Here is a 17500-nt window from a genome sequence, read left to right on the forward strand (position 1 = left end):
CACACAGACACACACACACACACACACACACACACACAGACAAACACACACTCACACACACACACACACTAACACACACATACTACCACACCCACCCACACACACACTCACACACATGCACACACATACACACACTCTCTCACACACACACACACACACACACACACACAAACATTCATGCACACAAGAAGAACAGTTTAAAGCTTGACCTACTGCATGTTAATATTAATTATGATTAGTTTCCTGTCTGGTGCTGATAAAGTGCTGCACAGCCTCAGTGCATAGATCTCATTATACAGACTATTAAGAGTTAAATACATAAATGAAAATCATTCTAAACATCAAACAAATCTTTTTCAAATTAAACTCCAATACAATGTTCTCATGGACATGGCATTAACACTTGGCCAGACGTTGGTAATGTTAGCTTCTGTAAGATTGGTGATAATTATCTTTCCAATTCGGCAGATCCAGAATGAACGACTTTAAAAGACATAAAAGCTTGTAGGACTAAATGAAATCATCTGAGTACAAACCATTAATTCTGATGTTGGGTACTAAAAGGCTTGGAATTTCACCCTTGAGATGGAAATCTTCTGTCAAATCCAAAGCTTTTTGCTGCAAGCCATGTTGCTGGTTTCGCGTCGGATTTTATTGTAACTTGTAACTAACATTTAAAGCTTCTACTTATTATTTGAAAAATAATAACGGTGCTGAGAACCCGGTGTAGTTTAATGCCCTGCAGTCCTGCTGCTCATCCCACTCCACTCCCACCCATCCTGCTGATCTCCTGACACAGTATAACCCATCCTGAGCTCTTCACTCAGCTGAGGCTGGACTACTGCTAGTCTGGACCATCTGGACGGTCCTAAAACCTCGGATGCTGGAAGATATTTTTCACCTCTACTGTACACGTTGGATTAGTTTTCCACAGAACATTAGAAATGTCAGAATTCTCATTCATCACAACTTCATTATTAGAAGATGAGCGAATCTGTGGACGTGGAACAGTTTCAGCAGACGTAAGACGGTGAATGAAGAATCAAGAGACCAGGAGAAAGCGTGGAATAAGATAAAAGATGGAAGATGGTTTATTGTGTGCACACAGACAACCTGGTCACCTTGTAGTGTGCGCAGTGGAGACGGACAACACAAAGTACACACAGATAATACACAGTTATATAGATATAGATAATACCCAAGGCTAAGATCAGGGGAAATTATAAGAAAAAGAACAAGAACAAGAACAGAAACATCGTAACAGACACGTAGGAGACAGTAGGAGGGAACAAAGAACAGACACGTGAACATCATGATCATGAATCATTTACTGTTTAATCAAAATAGGAAACAGATCAAAATTAGCCAAACGGCTATAAACAGTAGCTTACAGTAGGATGAGCTCCTCTTCGTTATAGACTCAGGTGATGAAGAACATGTCGTGTGTGTACTGTAACATTCACTCCAACTGCTCCAAGATCATCTCAGGACAAAAGAAAATCTGCTACTATTTTAATCCCAATAGTGACTCTTATGGTATATATATATATATATATTTGTTGATTGATGCGAATTGTAACCACGTACATTATAACCACTACTGAAATAAATCTCTCTCTTAACGTCGACCTGCGGCTTTGCGGATTTCATTTCCGCTCGTCTTGCTTTGAAATCCATCACGTGTTATGTTCTACATCCTGCGGTCTAATATGTTTAACGAGACTCTCTATTATTATTCTAAACCCCTCGATTAAGCCAACAACGCTTAACACTGACCTGGTTTCATTTTAGCATTTAGCGCAGAAACGGTCTAAAATAATTCTCATAAAACTCTAAGTGTTTTCTGAAAGCTCATGGAATCCAGATGAAAGTGATACTTCATGCAAATGGAGCACTTAAATCTACAGCACAATACTCACACCATTCCGGCTGATTTGAAAAAAAAAGTCATTAATTCTCAGTAATGCTGATGTCAGTAATGCTAATGTCTGTGTTATGACCTGTACTTAGTTCCTTAGAAGGTTCCAGAAAACCTCTGAAAATTTCTACACCTTAATTCACTTTGACATTTGTTTTTATAATGCTGTTGGTCTTGATAGCGATGTTGGCATTTTATCTTATGAGCCATCTCTCTCTTTCTCTGTCTGTCCGTCTGTCCGTCTGTCCGTCTGTCTCACAGTTAGCAGTATGGGACTCTTTCCGTGGCATGAACGGTAGTTTGAAGGAAAGCAAAGTGGACAGCGGGATGCAAGGGGTTTTGCTGAAAGTCACCACCTTACTGGTATGTACTTTAACACACTATTAAACACAACTGATGGGAGATGTTTCTAAGCAAACTTTCGGATGGAACCTCAAAGTGATGAACTGATTAATAAACACAATTCCAGGCTTGGGAAACATATAGCATCCGGATCATGGGGTAAAGGGTAAGAGTCCACAATGTGGCATAGGCTCCCAAACCCCTGTGACCCTACTGGTGATCTCTCTCACGCTCACCTCAATGACAGGACAATCCAGAGATGTAACATGCAATAAATCAGTTTGTTATTTTTATATTTGTGAATTCAATTTAACAGCATAGACAAAATGTTAGAATTACAATGAATTCAAAAATACCACTGACGATATTCATAAGTTGCTCATAAGGTCCTGGTTAGACAAATGCGCTTTTTGACCATATAGTACACATTTATAGAAAGGAAATGATTTATTTTTATTCACACACTACGGTGTAACCCGGATGATGATCTTTTCCCTTCAATTTTTGTTCCTCGCATCATCTGATAGACTTTTTTCTCACCACCGTCTCCACTGGTTTGATCATCAGGAATAAAGGATTGGCCCTTGCAGTGTGTCTGGCTCAAGAATGAGTGTGGTCTGGATGTGTTAGCGTGATGCTAACCAGCAAAGTCCAGCTGGTGTCCCACACTCTGTCTGCATGGAGGCCAGCTGGACCATGCAGCAGTAGCAGGAACAGTGCTGGAGCAGGTCTGCTTGACTCTAAAAGGACGCTGGTGATAGTTTGCAGAAGTGAAATAGTAATAAGTGCAGCAGTCCTTCACAGTCATACAGAGATTCTAAAGGAGTTGCTGAGACTCTATCCTGAGAAGACAGAGAAGGTGATTGAAAGGATAGTGCTGGAACAATTCATTGCTCTTATCTCACTTATTGAAAGGAACTTGCTTCAGGCTCAGAAGAGGAAGCAGTGGCTCTATAATATGTGCTCCCACCTTATTATAGTCCTCGTGTCGCTCTTCACCTCTAGGTCAAGGTCACACAGCATCTTGGGGAATTCAGCTATGAGGTAGTGCGAATAGACACCGCAGACTTGCCACCTTAATCTCCTCAAACATTGGAGAGGGGCATTGCCTTTAATAACATTTAATCAGGTCACATCAGATTGAGACGTGTGGTCCGGTGTTAGATGTTAGGAAAAAGAAAATATTAGATATGTGCTCATGACCAAACTGGATGGAGAACTCTGTTTCTGTATAGACGAATACAAGGTTAATGCTAATTGTTCATTTGATGCAATCCTACATAATTTAATTAATCCTAGATAAAATCCTACATTAACTGACGTGGCTAATTTTTTCCCACCTCTAGATTTAACAAGTCCAACGACGCTTTGGTTTACTATGCTATCTTCTCTGAGGGCGATGCTCGGGAATTTGTGAAATCGTTATAGTCGATCAGTTTGTAAAGATTCTCAGTGACGCGGGGATAAAATAGACCCAAATACAGGATAGCGTAAAATAAAACGGTTTATTAACTAAAAAACATGAAACAGGGACAAGGACGAAAACTGAACCAGACATGACATCAGACAACAACAGAGGATTCCGCGCTGATTAAGGCAACGCAGCTCGACTTAACACTGACAACAATTAACACATGAGGAACAGGTGTGCAGAGGCGGGGTGGACGAGACAAGGGCGGGGCAGACACGTGAACACAGAACATCAACAAAAAGCACGTGGCCAAAGTCCGGGCTGAGTCCTGACAGAAATATCAGAAGGATGCACCCTTTGACTCTCAGAATGCAGGACTATCCTTTAAGATGTTCAGTGAGAGAACTGATGTAATTATACTGACATACTTGTCCCTTAGCGACACGTGTATTCGGATTGCGTAGGAAACCCTTCCGCACCCCAGCTTAGGAACGTGTCTTGATTGGCACGGGGTCGTGTTGGAAACACAAGATCGACTATCAAAGTCGGTCTTACCTTGAACGCAGGTGTCCTTCGAAGTCCCCTCGGTCTCCTAACAAAGGCTCCTCTCCAAGGTCTTCTACTTAATCTATTGTTAGAATCTTTAGCTGAAGGAGGCAGACTTAGACCTTTTTGTCTTTTCAGGGTTCTCACAATGGGAGGCCTTGTTTTTATTAAAAGTAGTGTAATACAGATAAATGTGTGTGTTATATATATGTAAAAGAAAAAGAAATAATTACAAATAAAAACTTCCTTCAAATAATCAAACAATACTAGAATAAGTAAAAGGTATTAAGATGCAAAGATTATAACAAACCAAGAAACACTCTCCAAGTGTAAACTTGCATTTGTTCCATTCATTCATTCATCTTCTACCGCTTATCCGAACTACCTCGGGTCACGGGGAGCCTGTGCCTATCTCAGGCGTCATCGGGCATCAAGGCAGGATACACCCTGGACGGAGTGCCAACCCATCGCAGGGCACACACACACTCTCATTCACTCACACACTAGGGACAATTTTCCAGAGATGCCAATCAACCTACTGTATGTCTTTGGACCGGGGGAGGAAACTGGAGTACCCGGAGGAAACCCCCGAGGCACGGGGAGAACATGCAAACTCCACACACACAAGGTGGAGGCGGGAATCGAACCCCCAACCCTGGAGGTGTGAGGCCAACATGCTAACCACTAAGCCACCGTGCCCCCACCGTTTGTTCCATGATGCACCTAAAGTATAACATGCACTAAGACTGTCTACAATATAATGCACACACAATGTGATTCAATGTGGGCTTTTATACTTTTTTACTGTGGCCAGTTGGATTTGGCTGTCAGGTTTGATTGTTGCCTTCGTGCCTTTTAGACGGCTTCCATCTTATTTTATACACACATCTCGGTTCCCAAACATATCTCGCCAGCGACTCCGTGTGCACTGCTAATGTCTTTTTTCCTCTATTCTCAAGGTTAACGTTTCTATATATGGTCATACTTCCTGCGACTTCTCAGGCTGTGATTATATAGAACTGAAGCTTTCTCCCACCATAGAATTTGACAGCGAGCTATAAAACACTGCTCATGCAGGTCACTCCCCATGAATACACAGAAGGCTTCACTTCAACAGCAGGCCTTGAGACACTTTGTGTGCAGATACTCCCAGTAATACACAGTAGGCTTTATAAGCGTTCACTACAAGAAAGTTTACAGTAAAATAAATAATATTAATCTAACTCCAATTTTTTTTATTTATTTTTTTATTTTATTTATTTGAAAGGGACAATGCACATCAATCAACATTTTTTGTTTACACTCAAAATGTAAATGTGCCAGAATTAGCTGAAGAGCTATTTTTCATCTGCAGTCCCTTGGCAGGTCAACACAATATCATAGTACAAAAATTAAATACATGAAAAACACAAAACTAATTAAAACACTAAATAGATAATAATAAATACAATACAAAAATGGACGGTACCAAAGATAAAATAAGTTAACTATTGATGATTGCAATTTTGAGTGTTTTTAATCCATTTCTTGAGTTTGAATTTAAATGATGAATAGCTGGTGCTCTTTCTGAGTTCAGTAGGGAGACAATTCCAATAATTTGAGGCCCGTACTGAAAAGGCTGTTTGACCAAACTTACTTCGCCTATACTGTATAACACAGTCTCCCCTGGTAGCTGCCCTGTTTGCCCTATCACTGTTATTTCTCAGTTTTATGAATTCACGCAGTGGTGGGGGTGCAAGCCCATGTAAGATTTTAAAAATGAGACAAGCATCTTGATAATGTGAGAAATTGTTAAAACTGAATAAGTTGTATTTAGTAATAATATTACAGTGGTGATGACTGATAAGTTTTTGATCTAAAATTTTTAAGGTTTGCTTATAAAGGGTCTCAATTGGTTTTAGAGTTGTCATATTTGCTTGGGACCAGCTTGTGAAACAGTATGATATGTGAGAAAAAATCATGGCGTGCATAAATAGTTTGGCTGCCTCTATTGTTATATATGGCCTAATGTATCTAAAGTTAGCCATATTATATCTGATGGTATTAGCCACTTTTTTTTACATGCTTTTTAAAAGTTAAATTAGAGTCCAAAATAATACCGAGGTATTTAAAATTGGACACTTCCATGATTTTTTCTCCCTCTATAAAAACATCTGCCTGCTCTACATTTGAGGACCTCTTAGAAAAGAACATACAGACTGTTTTGTTAATGTTAAGATGCAGATCTGAGATTTTTAACCAGGCAGAAACATGCACCAATGCTTTGGTTAATTCAGTTGCTGCCTGTTGTTTGGTCTTAGTATGCAAATAAATAACCGTATCATCTGCATACATTTGTATATTAACAGATTGACAAACTGAAGGCAAGTCATTAATATACAGGCTAAACAAAATAGGGCCCAATACTGACCCCTGGGGTACACCAATATTACAGTCAAGGTATGAAGAATAAGAATTACCAATATGTACGCCCTGTTTCCTGTTAGTTAAATATGACTCCATCCATTTCATAGCCTCATCTGAAAAATTATAAGAAGATAATTTTGATAATAGTGTCTGGTGGTTCACAGTGTCGAAAGCCTTCTTAAGGTCCAAAAACACTGCACCAACTATACCACCCTCATCTAATTTTGACTTGATATTTTCCAGGAGGAAACAGTTTGCTGTCTCTGTAGAGTGGTTTGTGCGGAATCCAAATTGCATTGGGTGTAAAGGTGTGTGGCCCAAGTTTAGATGGTTTTTTAACTGTTTAGCTACCCATTTTTCTGTCACCTTGGATACTACTGATAGAATACTAATGGGTCTATAATTTGACACCATTGTTTTATCACCAGACTTATAAATCGGAGATAGAACTGCTGTTTTCCAAAAGCTTGGAAAAATACTTTGCCTAACTGATAAATTGATCAGAAGAAAAGCATTTCAGAATTTTCTTGAACATTCTGAAAATAAAACATCATAACACATAATGCGGGGGTCACGGTGTCTTAGTGGTTATCACGTTCGCCTCACACCTCCAGGGTCGGGGTTCGATTCCCGCCTCCACCTTGTGTGTGGAGTTTGCATGTTCTCCCCGTGCCTCGGGGGTTTCCTCCGGGTACTCCGATTTCCTCCCCCGATCCAAAGACATGCATGGTAGGTTGATTGGCATCTCTGGAAAATTGTCCGTAGTGTGTGATTGTGTGAGTGAATGAGAGTGTGTGTGTGTGTGCCTTGCGATGGGTTGGCACTCCGTCCAGGGTGTATCCTGCCTTGATGCCCGATGACGCCTGAGATAGGCACAGGCTCCCCGTGACCCGAGGTAGTTCGGATAAGCGGTAGAAGATGAATGAGTGAACACATAATGCATTATAATCTTCTTTTCTTTTGGAATCTTCTTCCAGCTGTCTGTACAGCGTCTGATCCCTCGGTCTCTTCTTCTAAACACTCATATTCAAATCTTTCAACTCTTCAACCAATTCTTTGAATTGCCATTATCCAGAGTGACCCACATTTATACAACTGATCGTTACGGGCCCTGCTCAGGGGCCTAGAGCTACCATGTCAAGGTACATTAAATATCGTCGCTGTCGGGCGGAAACCTCGTATGTCCAAATTTTGTCAATTTCATATTTGTTCACATATCGATGCTATTGGTCAGTCCCCACGTGGGTCTGTTATTTTTACAAGTTATTAACCAATCTAAAGTCTTGAAAATAGCTTGAGCACAAATCTCATAACTCCATTGGACACTTCAACTGTCCACCTCTTCCTCACTCCGTGGGAGAGCTTCACGGCATATTTCTCCTCAAGAAGAGTCGCAACGAATCAACACGTCTTCTGAGGTAAATGTCTTCAAAACACTGGGCTCAAAGAAAAAAAAATCTTGACCCCCGCTAGTTCTGGTGCTTGTCTGAGGACAGGAATTTAGCGCAAGACAATCCACTGCAACGCGGACTAAACCCTGTGTACTGCAGATAAGGTACGGCGTTTTTTTAATTTCCTGAAAAGTAACGGTTTTGGAGATACGAGGATTCGGTCTGACAGCGACGATATATGTACATATTATTAATCTGATACATTTTTTGACACCCAGATAGTTTAAAATTTAAGGTTCATTCTTCTGGTATGTGGTAGCTCAGTGGTTAAGGTGTTCGACTACTGATCGGAAGGTCATTGGTTCGAATCCCAGGTCCACCAAGTTGCCACTGCAGGGCCCCTGAGCAAGGCCCTTAACCCTCAATTGCTCACGTGTATAAACTGAAATAAGAAAATGTAAGTCACTCTGGACTTAGAGAGTCTGCTAAATGCTGTAAATGTAAATGGTCAACAAGTTTTTGTAAGCGGTTCAGTAAGTCTCTCTGAATAAGGACGTCCTCTAAATGCCACGAATGTAAATGTAAAGGTAAGATTCCTGTGTCCTTGTGAGTTTGGGTGAATATTACGGAGGCATATTTTACATCTGACACCAAATTGTTTTTCTCTCTGGGCTCAGGAGACCTCCTGTCCTCATGTCTTTTTCAGTAGATAATTCATTCTCCACATGTACTGTGTGTAGGTGTTTTCTTGTTTTGCTTAGGAAAGTGTGGGTTGAGCTCTTGGCCACCTTCATCCACTCTCCCTTCTCTTCTGTCTTTGTTGATGATTTTGTTGGATTACTCAGTGCAAAAATTCTTAGTATTTCATGTATTCCCGGAAGACTATTTCAGAGTTTGGGTGCGATATAAGAAAAAAGTCTCCTCCAATAATGGAACTATGATTGATCCTCAGAAATCGCAGTAGACTTGCTTTAGCAGTGAGAAGTGCTCAGTAAGGGAGATCCTGCTTCCATACACCAGATTTAATAGCATACAGAGATGTAAACACTCTTTAGTGTTTATTTGGCTTTAATTAAAGCACTTGTCACACACTTGTGTTGTTTCAAGGTGACTGGAGGTACTTAAGGTCATTAATCTGACTGTAGATCATGAATGAAGTAGTCTTTAAGATGTTCTTATGCTATCAATGGTATCACTTGATGCCAAAGGCCTTGGGGCAGAGATTTCTAGAGTAGCTCTCTTCAGCCACAGAGGTCATGACCGTAAATGATTTTCCAAGCAGAATAAATTGCTTGGGTATTTTAAGATACTACATTGCTGCCTAGATTATGAACATTTTACTTTGGGCTATGGGATGTCACTTCTACTGGACTGCTGTATTCTCTTACCATTCCCCAGGCTCTTCTTGTGGCTTGATGTTATGATGTGGTGTGCCTACAGTCATTGTCATTACATTTTTAAAACCTTCACCTTCACCCTTAATTTTCATCCCATCTTCACCGCTGCACAAGCCTGGGCCAAGACAATCCAAGCTATCTTTAAACAAGCTTCTTCTATACCTCACATATTTTCATTGATAAAGTCAGAACCTTGACCAGGTGCGTTTAGGAATCATTCAGATCTTCCCTAAGGACTTGACTGTGTAGAATCTCCTCTATTCAGGAAGATGGATCATGATTATTGATTAGTTATAACTCATCCAGTGCCAGGTCACTATGGCCAGGTCACCAGGGCCAGGTCACCAGGGCCAGGTCACCAGGTCCAGGTCACCAGGGCCAGGTCACCAGGTCCAAGTCACCTAGGCCAGGTCACCAGGTCCAGGTCACCTAGGCCAGGTCACCAGGGCCAGGTCACCAGGTCCAAGTCACCAGGTCCAAGTCACCTAGGCCAGGTCACCAGGGCCAGGTCACCTAGGCCAGGTCACCAGGGCCAGGTCACCTAGGCCAGGTCACCAGGGCCAGGTCACCAGGTCCAAGTCACCAGGTCCAAGTCACCTAGGCCAGGTCACCTAGGCCAGGTCACCAGGTCCAGGTCACCAGGGCCAGGTCACCAGGTCCAAGTCACCTAGGCCAGGTCACCTAGGCCAGGTCACCAGGTCCAGGTCACCTAGGCCAGGTCACCAGGGCCAGGTCACCAGGTCCAAGTCACCAGGTCCAAGTCACCTAGGCCAGGTCACCAGGGCCAGGTCACCTAGGCCAGGTCACCAGGGCCAGGTCACCAGGGCCAGGTCACCATGGTCAGCAAATAATACACAGATAAGAGTCTTCTGTACACCAAAATGGGTTAATGGCCTTCTGCAATACATCTCAGTTAACCTTGAGCATGAGCGAAGTTTGTAGTCCATAATGAGGTCTTTGAACTTTCTTCAATATGTGTTGCCTTTCTTATCTCTGAGGCCTCCATGACCTGCTTATGATAATCATGAAATCACTGGTATCCCATCTTAAAAATGTTCAGAAATCACATGTACATGTTGCAGTGAGTACGTGTGGGTTTTAGATCAGCTCTGTAAATGTTTTCGCTTTGTCCTTTTTGTGTTTGTTCTCCATTTAACATGTTCTTTTCTTCAGCTCCATTTCCAGCTTAATACGACTGTGTTTTCAACAGCATGGCAACAGTAACACAAAACTCTGAGATTCATTTCATCTTAGCTCGTATGCTCTGACATTAGCTCAACATTCTCTGACATTTAAACTGTGATAATTGCAGTGATAATAAAGCTAATAGCAGAACAGGGCTAAAAGAGCTGTCAGACAAGCTAACTGTATGACTGGAGTGACGGTGTGAGGTTTTGTGGTGTATTTCAGGAGGAGCCCTTCGTGATGGCGGCGGAGAGCACACTCGGACAACCCAAACGTTATAAAGGGTTCTCCATCGATGTGTTGGACGCTCTGGCCAAGAAACTTGGCTTCAAATATGAGATTTATCAGGTTGCAGATGGAAAATACGGCTCCCCACAGCCCAATGGCTCCTGGGACGGCCTGATCGGGGAACTCACCAACAAGGCAATCAACAAGTTTTTTTTTACTTAAAGCAGGCTAATTTAAGGTTGTATACATTTATACTCTATGTTGCACCTTTGTTCCATTTAGCATCCTGCACTGAAGAATCACTCTTTAGTCTTCTAAATCAGAGCATGTAAGAGTAAAGTGATTTGTGTAGTTTGCTTCTTGTGGACAATTACGTTTGGCGCTTGTGGGTGTGACTTGGTCCGCAGCATTGTGCCCTGTTGTACACATGCATAGACATAAACAGTCACCTGATGCAGTGTTGCTTGCTAGTGCTAACATAAGGAGATAGCACCGTAGGGATAGCATAGAGAGACACAGACCTCCGAGACTCTCACTGATTGGGTGGAATTGTTTATTTCTGTATAATGTTGTGTGTCATGCAGAGGGCAGACATGGCGATCGCAGCGATCACCATCACTCCAGAGCGTGAGGGTGTGGTGGACTTCACCAAGCGCTACCTGGATTACTCTGTAGGAATCCTAATGAGTAAGTCTGTGGAGAAGCTGTCCATCTTTTCGCTCCTTGCACCCTTTGACCTTTCGGTGTGGGTGTGTCTCTGCGCTGCCGTGCCCGTGGTAGGAGTGATGATCTTCATCCTGCGCCGCGTTCAGACTGTCTGTTCACGCCAGAGTGCCGCCACAGACAACACTGCCAACACCAGCCTACTGAACACAGTGTGGATAGTTTATGGAGCCTTCACTCAACAAGGTAACCTGCACACACACACACACACACACACACACACACACACAGACTCACTTTACAATTGTTAGCTAAACTGGGACTAGAGGAACTATAGGAATTATAAGAAGTGCTTTAATTTTAGCTTGTATGTGTGTTTCAGGTGTAGATTCAATGGTTGCTTCAGTATCAGTGAGAATTGCATTGGGAAGCTGGTGGCTCTTCACACTCATCGTATGTTCATCGTACACTGCTAACCTTACAGTGTACCTCACTACACACAGACTGGATAACACAGTCAGGTATAACACTTACACACTGCTCTTGATTCATCATTGAAAACTTACACGACTTTATAATTGAGTACAAAGAGCAGAACCGCTTAAAACTATCAGGAATCAGGCAGAAGTTCACAGGTGAGTTAAACAGGAAGGAGATCAGAACAAAGAACAAGTGATGATCCAGGAGGAATTATGGAAGAGAACAGATGTAGGATGATGGTGAATATAAAAAGAGGAGAACAGAGACGATCATGAAGGAAATAACTGAGCAGATCAAGAGGGGATCCAGTGGAGATTATGGCAGAGACAAAAGAGGAGGTCAGGAGAAGATAATAGAGAAGATTAGGATGTAGGTCATGGAGGAGGTCAAATGATAATAATGGAGAAGATCAAGGGGTGGTCCAGTAGAGCTTATGGAAGAGATCAAAGAGGATATTAGAAAATCAAAATGAGATCATTTAGGTGATAAAGAGATGTCAATGACAAGCATTAGGAAGGACATAATGAAGAAAATGGTGGAAATGGGTATGTTAGTAAATGTTAGTAAGTCGAAGGGCTTGTTGCTTGTGTATAGTTGTATTCTTGCATGTTTTAGGATGTGCTGGATGTGGTGGAACCTCAACATAACAGTTCAAGCTAACGTTGTTATTCTGTATAAATGTGACCCAAGCAGAGGAGCAACTGATTCCCAGAGAACACGTTGAGATACTGCAGCAGCAGCAGATTTGTGTTTAGCAATCGCAACAAAATGTCTGCTAGTGTGACAACAAGCCAACTGCTGAGTCTGGAACTTTAACAGCTTAAGAAATGTCATGACTTATCAGATCAAAGGCAGTACAGTGAGAGCAGACAGGAATATGTATTAGATTTTTTAATGATCAGATTAAAGATGAAATATCTGGTTCAAACTTGTCATGAGGAGATCAAAAGGGGATTAGCTGAAAATCAAGGAAGAGATAAGTAGGAGATCATGGGAGAGAACAGACCGAACTTATATCAGAGATGGTGGAAGACATCAGGTGGAGGTTGTGGAGTAAATCAGCAAGGAGAACAGGCAAAGAACGTGGAGATCACAGAGGAGATCGTGGAGGACATCAAGTGGAGATCATGGAGAAGATCACAGAGATCAGGTGAAGATCCTTGGAAGACATCTGGTTGGAGCTTGTGGAGTAGAAGAACAACAATAAGAACAGGCAGCGATCAGGAACCGAAGAAGATCAAGTAGGAATCCATAAAGGAGATCAAGTGAAACTAGTGGGTGAGAGAGTGGGAAAGGATGGTAAGATGGATTAAAACCTGAGGGAGGAGTTCCTGGGGTACGGCAATGGACTTGCGGTGAAATGAAGTGATTAAAATGTCATGTGATGTGTAACAAGTGCTGATTGGTTACATATGAAGGTGGGATGAACTGGTCACCTGCTTTTTTTTGCTGAGGTTCTGCCTAGACATTAACTCAAAGATGTATCTGTAGATGTATTTCAGATGTTTGAGCAGCAGCAGTAGTTTTCTGGTCAGATAGGTGTCTGACTGACTCTGTGAAATTGCACATGTGTATTATATAAATATTAATAATGTATATATATATAAACTACAATTTGACAATCTCCATGATGTTTATTAAATATCCTTAACCAGTTGGTTATTGTTATTCTGATCAGTGCTGAGTTCAGACACATCTCTCCCGCACTCCATTAACAAATCCAATTATCTGAGCCATTCTCATTAACGCAGAGTTAAATTAACACCTCTGATGCACATCAGACTTCGACGACTTCAAGAAAACACTTGCGCCGTTAATTGTTTTTCTGACATGTATGTCATAGCATTCACTTCACTTCATCTACAATTCTCCAGAGACTCGTGCCTGTCTATCTAATGAAGCAATGAGAAATTCAGCCACGTCTGTAACGCTCCTTTTCTTGTGGTGTGTGTGGGTGTGTGTGTGGGTGTGTGTGTGTGTAGGTCTCTGCAGGATCTGGCGCAGCAGTCAGGCGTTAATTACGGCACAGTCAGAGACTCAGCTGTGTTTGAATATTTCAAGATGAAGGGGACGAACCCACTGGAGCAGGACAGCACATTCTCTGAGCTTTGGAGGACCATCAACAAACATGAAGGACAGGAAAACTGTGTGCAGAGTCTGGCTGAAGGAATCAGAAAGGTAACACACGGAGAGCTCAGTTTCACTGTAGGATAAAGGTCTGACATGTTAGAGAGAATATTCTTCCCTCATTATCTACAGAAACATGGATAAGTGTTATGTCTAAGAATTCTGTCTTAGAGGAATGTGTTGTATAGTGCTAAAGAATAATGACATGAGATAAACAACACTAAACAATCTTCACAAGTTTGATCATGGTCAGGATGGTGGTGGAGGTGGTGGTGATAGTGGTGGTGGTGGTGGTGGTGGTGATAGTGGTGGTGGTGGTGATGGTGGTGGTGGTGGTGGTGGTGGTGGTGGTGATAGTGGTGGTGGTGGTGATGGTGGTGGTGGGGATTGGGGTGGTGGGGGTGGTGGTGATAGTGGTGGTGGTGGTGATGGTGGTGGTGGTGATAGTGGTGGTGGTGATGGTGGTGGTGGTGGTGATGGGGGTGGTGGTGGTGGTGATAGTGGTGATAGTGGTGGTGGTGATAGTGGTGATAGTGGTGATAGTGGTGGTGGTGATTGGGGTGGTGGTGGTGATGGTGGTGGTGGTGATGGTGGTGGTGGTGATAGTGGTGGTGGTGGTGGTGGTGGTGATGGTGGTGATGGTGGTGATGGTGGTGGTGGTGGTGATGGTGGTGGTGGTGGTGGTGATGGTGGTGGTGGTGATGGTGATAGTGGTGGTGGTGGTGGTGATAGTGGTGGTAGTGATGGTGGTGGTGGTGGTGGTGGTGATGGTGATAGTGGTGGTGGTGGTGGTGATAGTGGTGGTAGTGATGGTGGTGGTGGTGGTGGTGGTGATGGTGATAGTGGTGGTGGTGGTGGTGATAGTGGTGGTGATAGTGGTGGTGATAGTGGTGGTGAATGAGACAGGAATAGACACTCCACAGAATGCTATTCCATTCAGGACACATCTCACATGGTGCTCGTTCACAGCCGTTCTACAGATTAGCAGGTTTTTACAGCTTGAAAGGATCCAGTGAAGATCCAGAAACCTGAGACAAAGGAAGCAATACATTATAACAGTGTGCTGTCTCTAGTGAATATTGACCTTCTCCAGGAGCAAGTGGTATCAGTCCAACGTTCTGTTAAATCTTTATGGGTGCAGGACGTTCTGATCAAGCTTTCTATGGGAGCAGGTGCTATTGGTTTATTGCTACTGGTCAAACTTTCTGTGAGAGTGGGAGTGTGAGTCGTTCCATCTGTGTGGCAAATGGTATCAGTCAAACCTTTTGGAGGAGCAGGTGGCGTTGGGGCAAAACTGTCTGTAGAAGGGGGCGGGATTGGGTTACATTTCTGCTGGAGCAGGTGGTGTTAGAAAAACAGTTTAAGGAGCATGTGGTGTTGGGGAAACTTTCTGGTGGAGCAGGTGGTGTTGGGGAAACCATGGAAGGCATGAGAACTGCTCAATTCTTTTTGCTCTGAACCTTCAGATGTCTATGAGCCTACTGATCCACACTCAGCACTTACTCTCGTGGGCTAGAAGCAGATTTGAACCTCACGAATATATGTGTAGGAAATCAAAAAAGGTTATTGATGTGGGAGAGGAACCTGCTAGCTAGCTGTCTGGGTTTGAAAGGAATTATAGATTGTTGATATTTATTTATTTTACTTTTCGATGGCGTCAAGAAAAAAACATTTCTGACACTGGAGACTCCTTCCGTATGATTAGAGTTTGATCATTCGGAGGCAGCCATGTGCAGAAATGACCTTTGCTTTGATTTGATCAAATTCTAGTGTCTATTACATTCTGTGTAACTGTATTGTGTTGTAAAGTTTAATGATGAGGTCAGTTAGGGTGCAGTCTGTGGCTGGAGTCAGGAAGATGTCACACGCTGTAACACAAGCTGTGATGCTTAAAGGGCCAAGTAGATGTGCAAGAATGAGTTTAACCCTGCATTTTGTGTGTGTGTGAGTGTGTGAGTGTGTGTGAGAGAGAGAAAGAGAGAGAGAGAGAGAGAGTGTGTGTGTGAGAGTAAGTGTATGTGTGTGTGTGTGTGTGTGTGTGTGTGAGAGAGAGAAAGAGAGAGAGAGAGAGAGTGTGTGTGTGAGAGTAAGTGTGTGTGAGTGTGTGTGAGTGTGTGAGTGTGTGTGAGAGAGAGAGAGAGAGAGAGAGAGAGAGAGAGAGAGAGAGAGAGAGTGTGTGTGAGAGTAAGTGTGTGTGTGTGTGTGTGTGTGTGTGTGTGTGAGAGAGAGAGAGAGAGAGAGAGAGTGTGTGTGTGTGTGAGTAAGTGTGTGTGAGTAAGTGTGTGAGAGTTTGTGTGTGTGCGTGTGTGTGTATGCGTGTGTGTGTATGTGTGTGAGTAAGTGTGTGTGTGTGTGTGTGGGTGTGAGAGTAAGCGAGTGTGTGTGTGTGAGTAAGTGTGTGTGTGTGTGTGTGAGAGAGAGAGTGTGTGTGAGTGTGTGTGTGTGTGTGTGAGTGAGTAAGTGTGTGTGTGTGTGTGTGTGTGTGTGTGAGAGAGAGAGAGAGAGAGAGAGAGAGAGAGAGTGTGTGTGTGAGTGTGTGTGTGAGTGAGTAAGTGTGTCTGTGTGTGAGAGAGAGAGAAAGTGTGTGTGTGTGTGGGTGTGAGAGTAAGCGAGTGTGTGTGTGAGTAAGTGTGTGTGTGTGTGTGAGAGAGAGAGAGAGAGAGAGCGTGTATGTGAGTGTGTGTGTGAGTGAGTAAGTGTGTGTGTGAGAGAGAGAGAGAGTAAGTGTGTGTGTGTGTGGGTGTGAGAGTAAGCGAGTGTGTGTGTGTGAGTAAGTGTGTGTGTGTGTGTGTGTGAGAGAGAGAGAGAGAGAGTGTGAGTGTGTGTGAGTGAGTAAGTGTGTGTGTGTGTGTGTGACAGAGAGAGAGTAAGTGTGTGGGTGAGTGTGTGTGTGTGAGTAAGTGTATGTGTATGTGTGTTTGAGTAAGTGTGTGTGGTGTGTGAGTGTGTGTGGTGTGTGTGTGTGTGAGAGAGAGTAAGCAAGTGTGTGTGTGTGTGTGTGTGTGTGTGTGTGAGTGTGTGTGTGTGTGTGTGTGTGTGTGTGTGTGTGTGTGTGCAGAGTAAATAAATGGGCAATAGGGTTTTGCTGATGTTCTGCAGTCTCTGGATGTGATGCTCATAAACTGGGGACCTGAGAGAACTGTTAATGTGTGTGTCTGCCTTGCCTTTAGGCCAGAAGGCAGCTTTTCCCCGACTGAGTCAGTAGGGAACAGTAACACAACATTAGCATGCAGTAGATCTGCCATTTTGGTCATTTGATTTGCTTCTTTTTTTGTCCTAAATGAGCTTCTCGCCAGGTGAAGAAACCGATAATAACCTTCCAGATGTTCGGTCTTCGCATCTATCGTTGGTGTTTTCTGAGAAATCAGTGTTTGTTTATATAAAGTTCTTACTTTTTAATGTATAT

General features: G+C 42.9%; 1 protein-coding gene across 1 annotated transcript in view; it reads left to right on the forward strand.

Annotated features, from left to right (window-relative positions):
* The window catches only part of grid1a (glutamate receptor, ionotropic, delta 1a), a 197012-nt gene that overhangs the window by 167590 nt on the left and 11922 nt on the right, over nucleotides 1-17500 (forward strand). The window contains exons 8-12 of the mRNA XM_060879197.1: nucleotides 2180-2281; nucleotides 10822-11019; nucleotides 11409-11733; nucleotides 11870-12008; nucleotides 13950-14145. Coding sequence (XP_060735180.1) covers nucleotides 2180-2281; nucleotides 10822-11019; nucleotides 11409-11733; nucleotides 11870-12008; nucleotides 13950-14145 — 960 coding nt within the window. The remainder of the gene's footprint in view (nucleotides 1-2179; nucleotides 2282-10821; nucleotides 11020-11408; nucleotides 11734-11869; nucleotides 12009-13949; nucleotides 14146-17500) is intronic.

The sequence above is a fragment of the Tachysurus vachellii genome, chromosome 10, assembly GCF_030014155.1.
Source record: "Tachysurus vachellii isolate PV-2020 chromosome 10, HZAU_Pvac_v1, whole genome shotgun sequence".
In the NCBI taxonomy this organism is placed as follows: domain Eukaryota; kingdom Metazoa; phylum Chordata; class Actinopteri; order Siluriformes; family Bagridae; genus Tachysurus; species Tachysurus vachellii.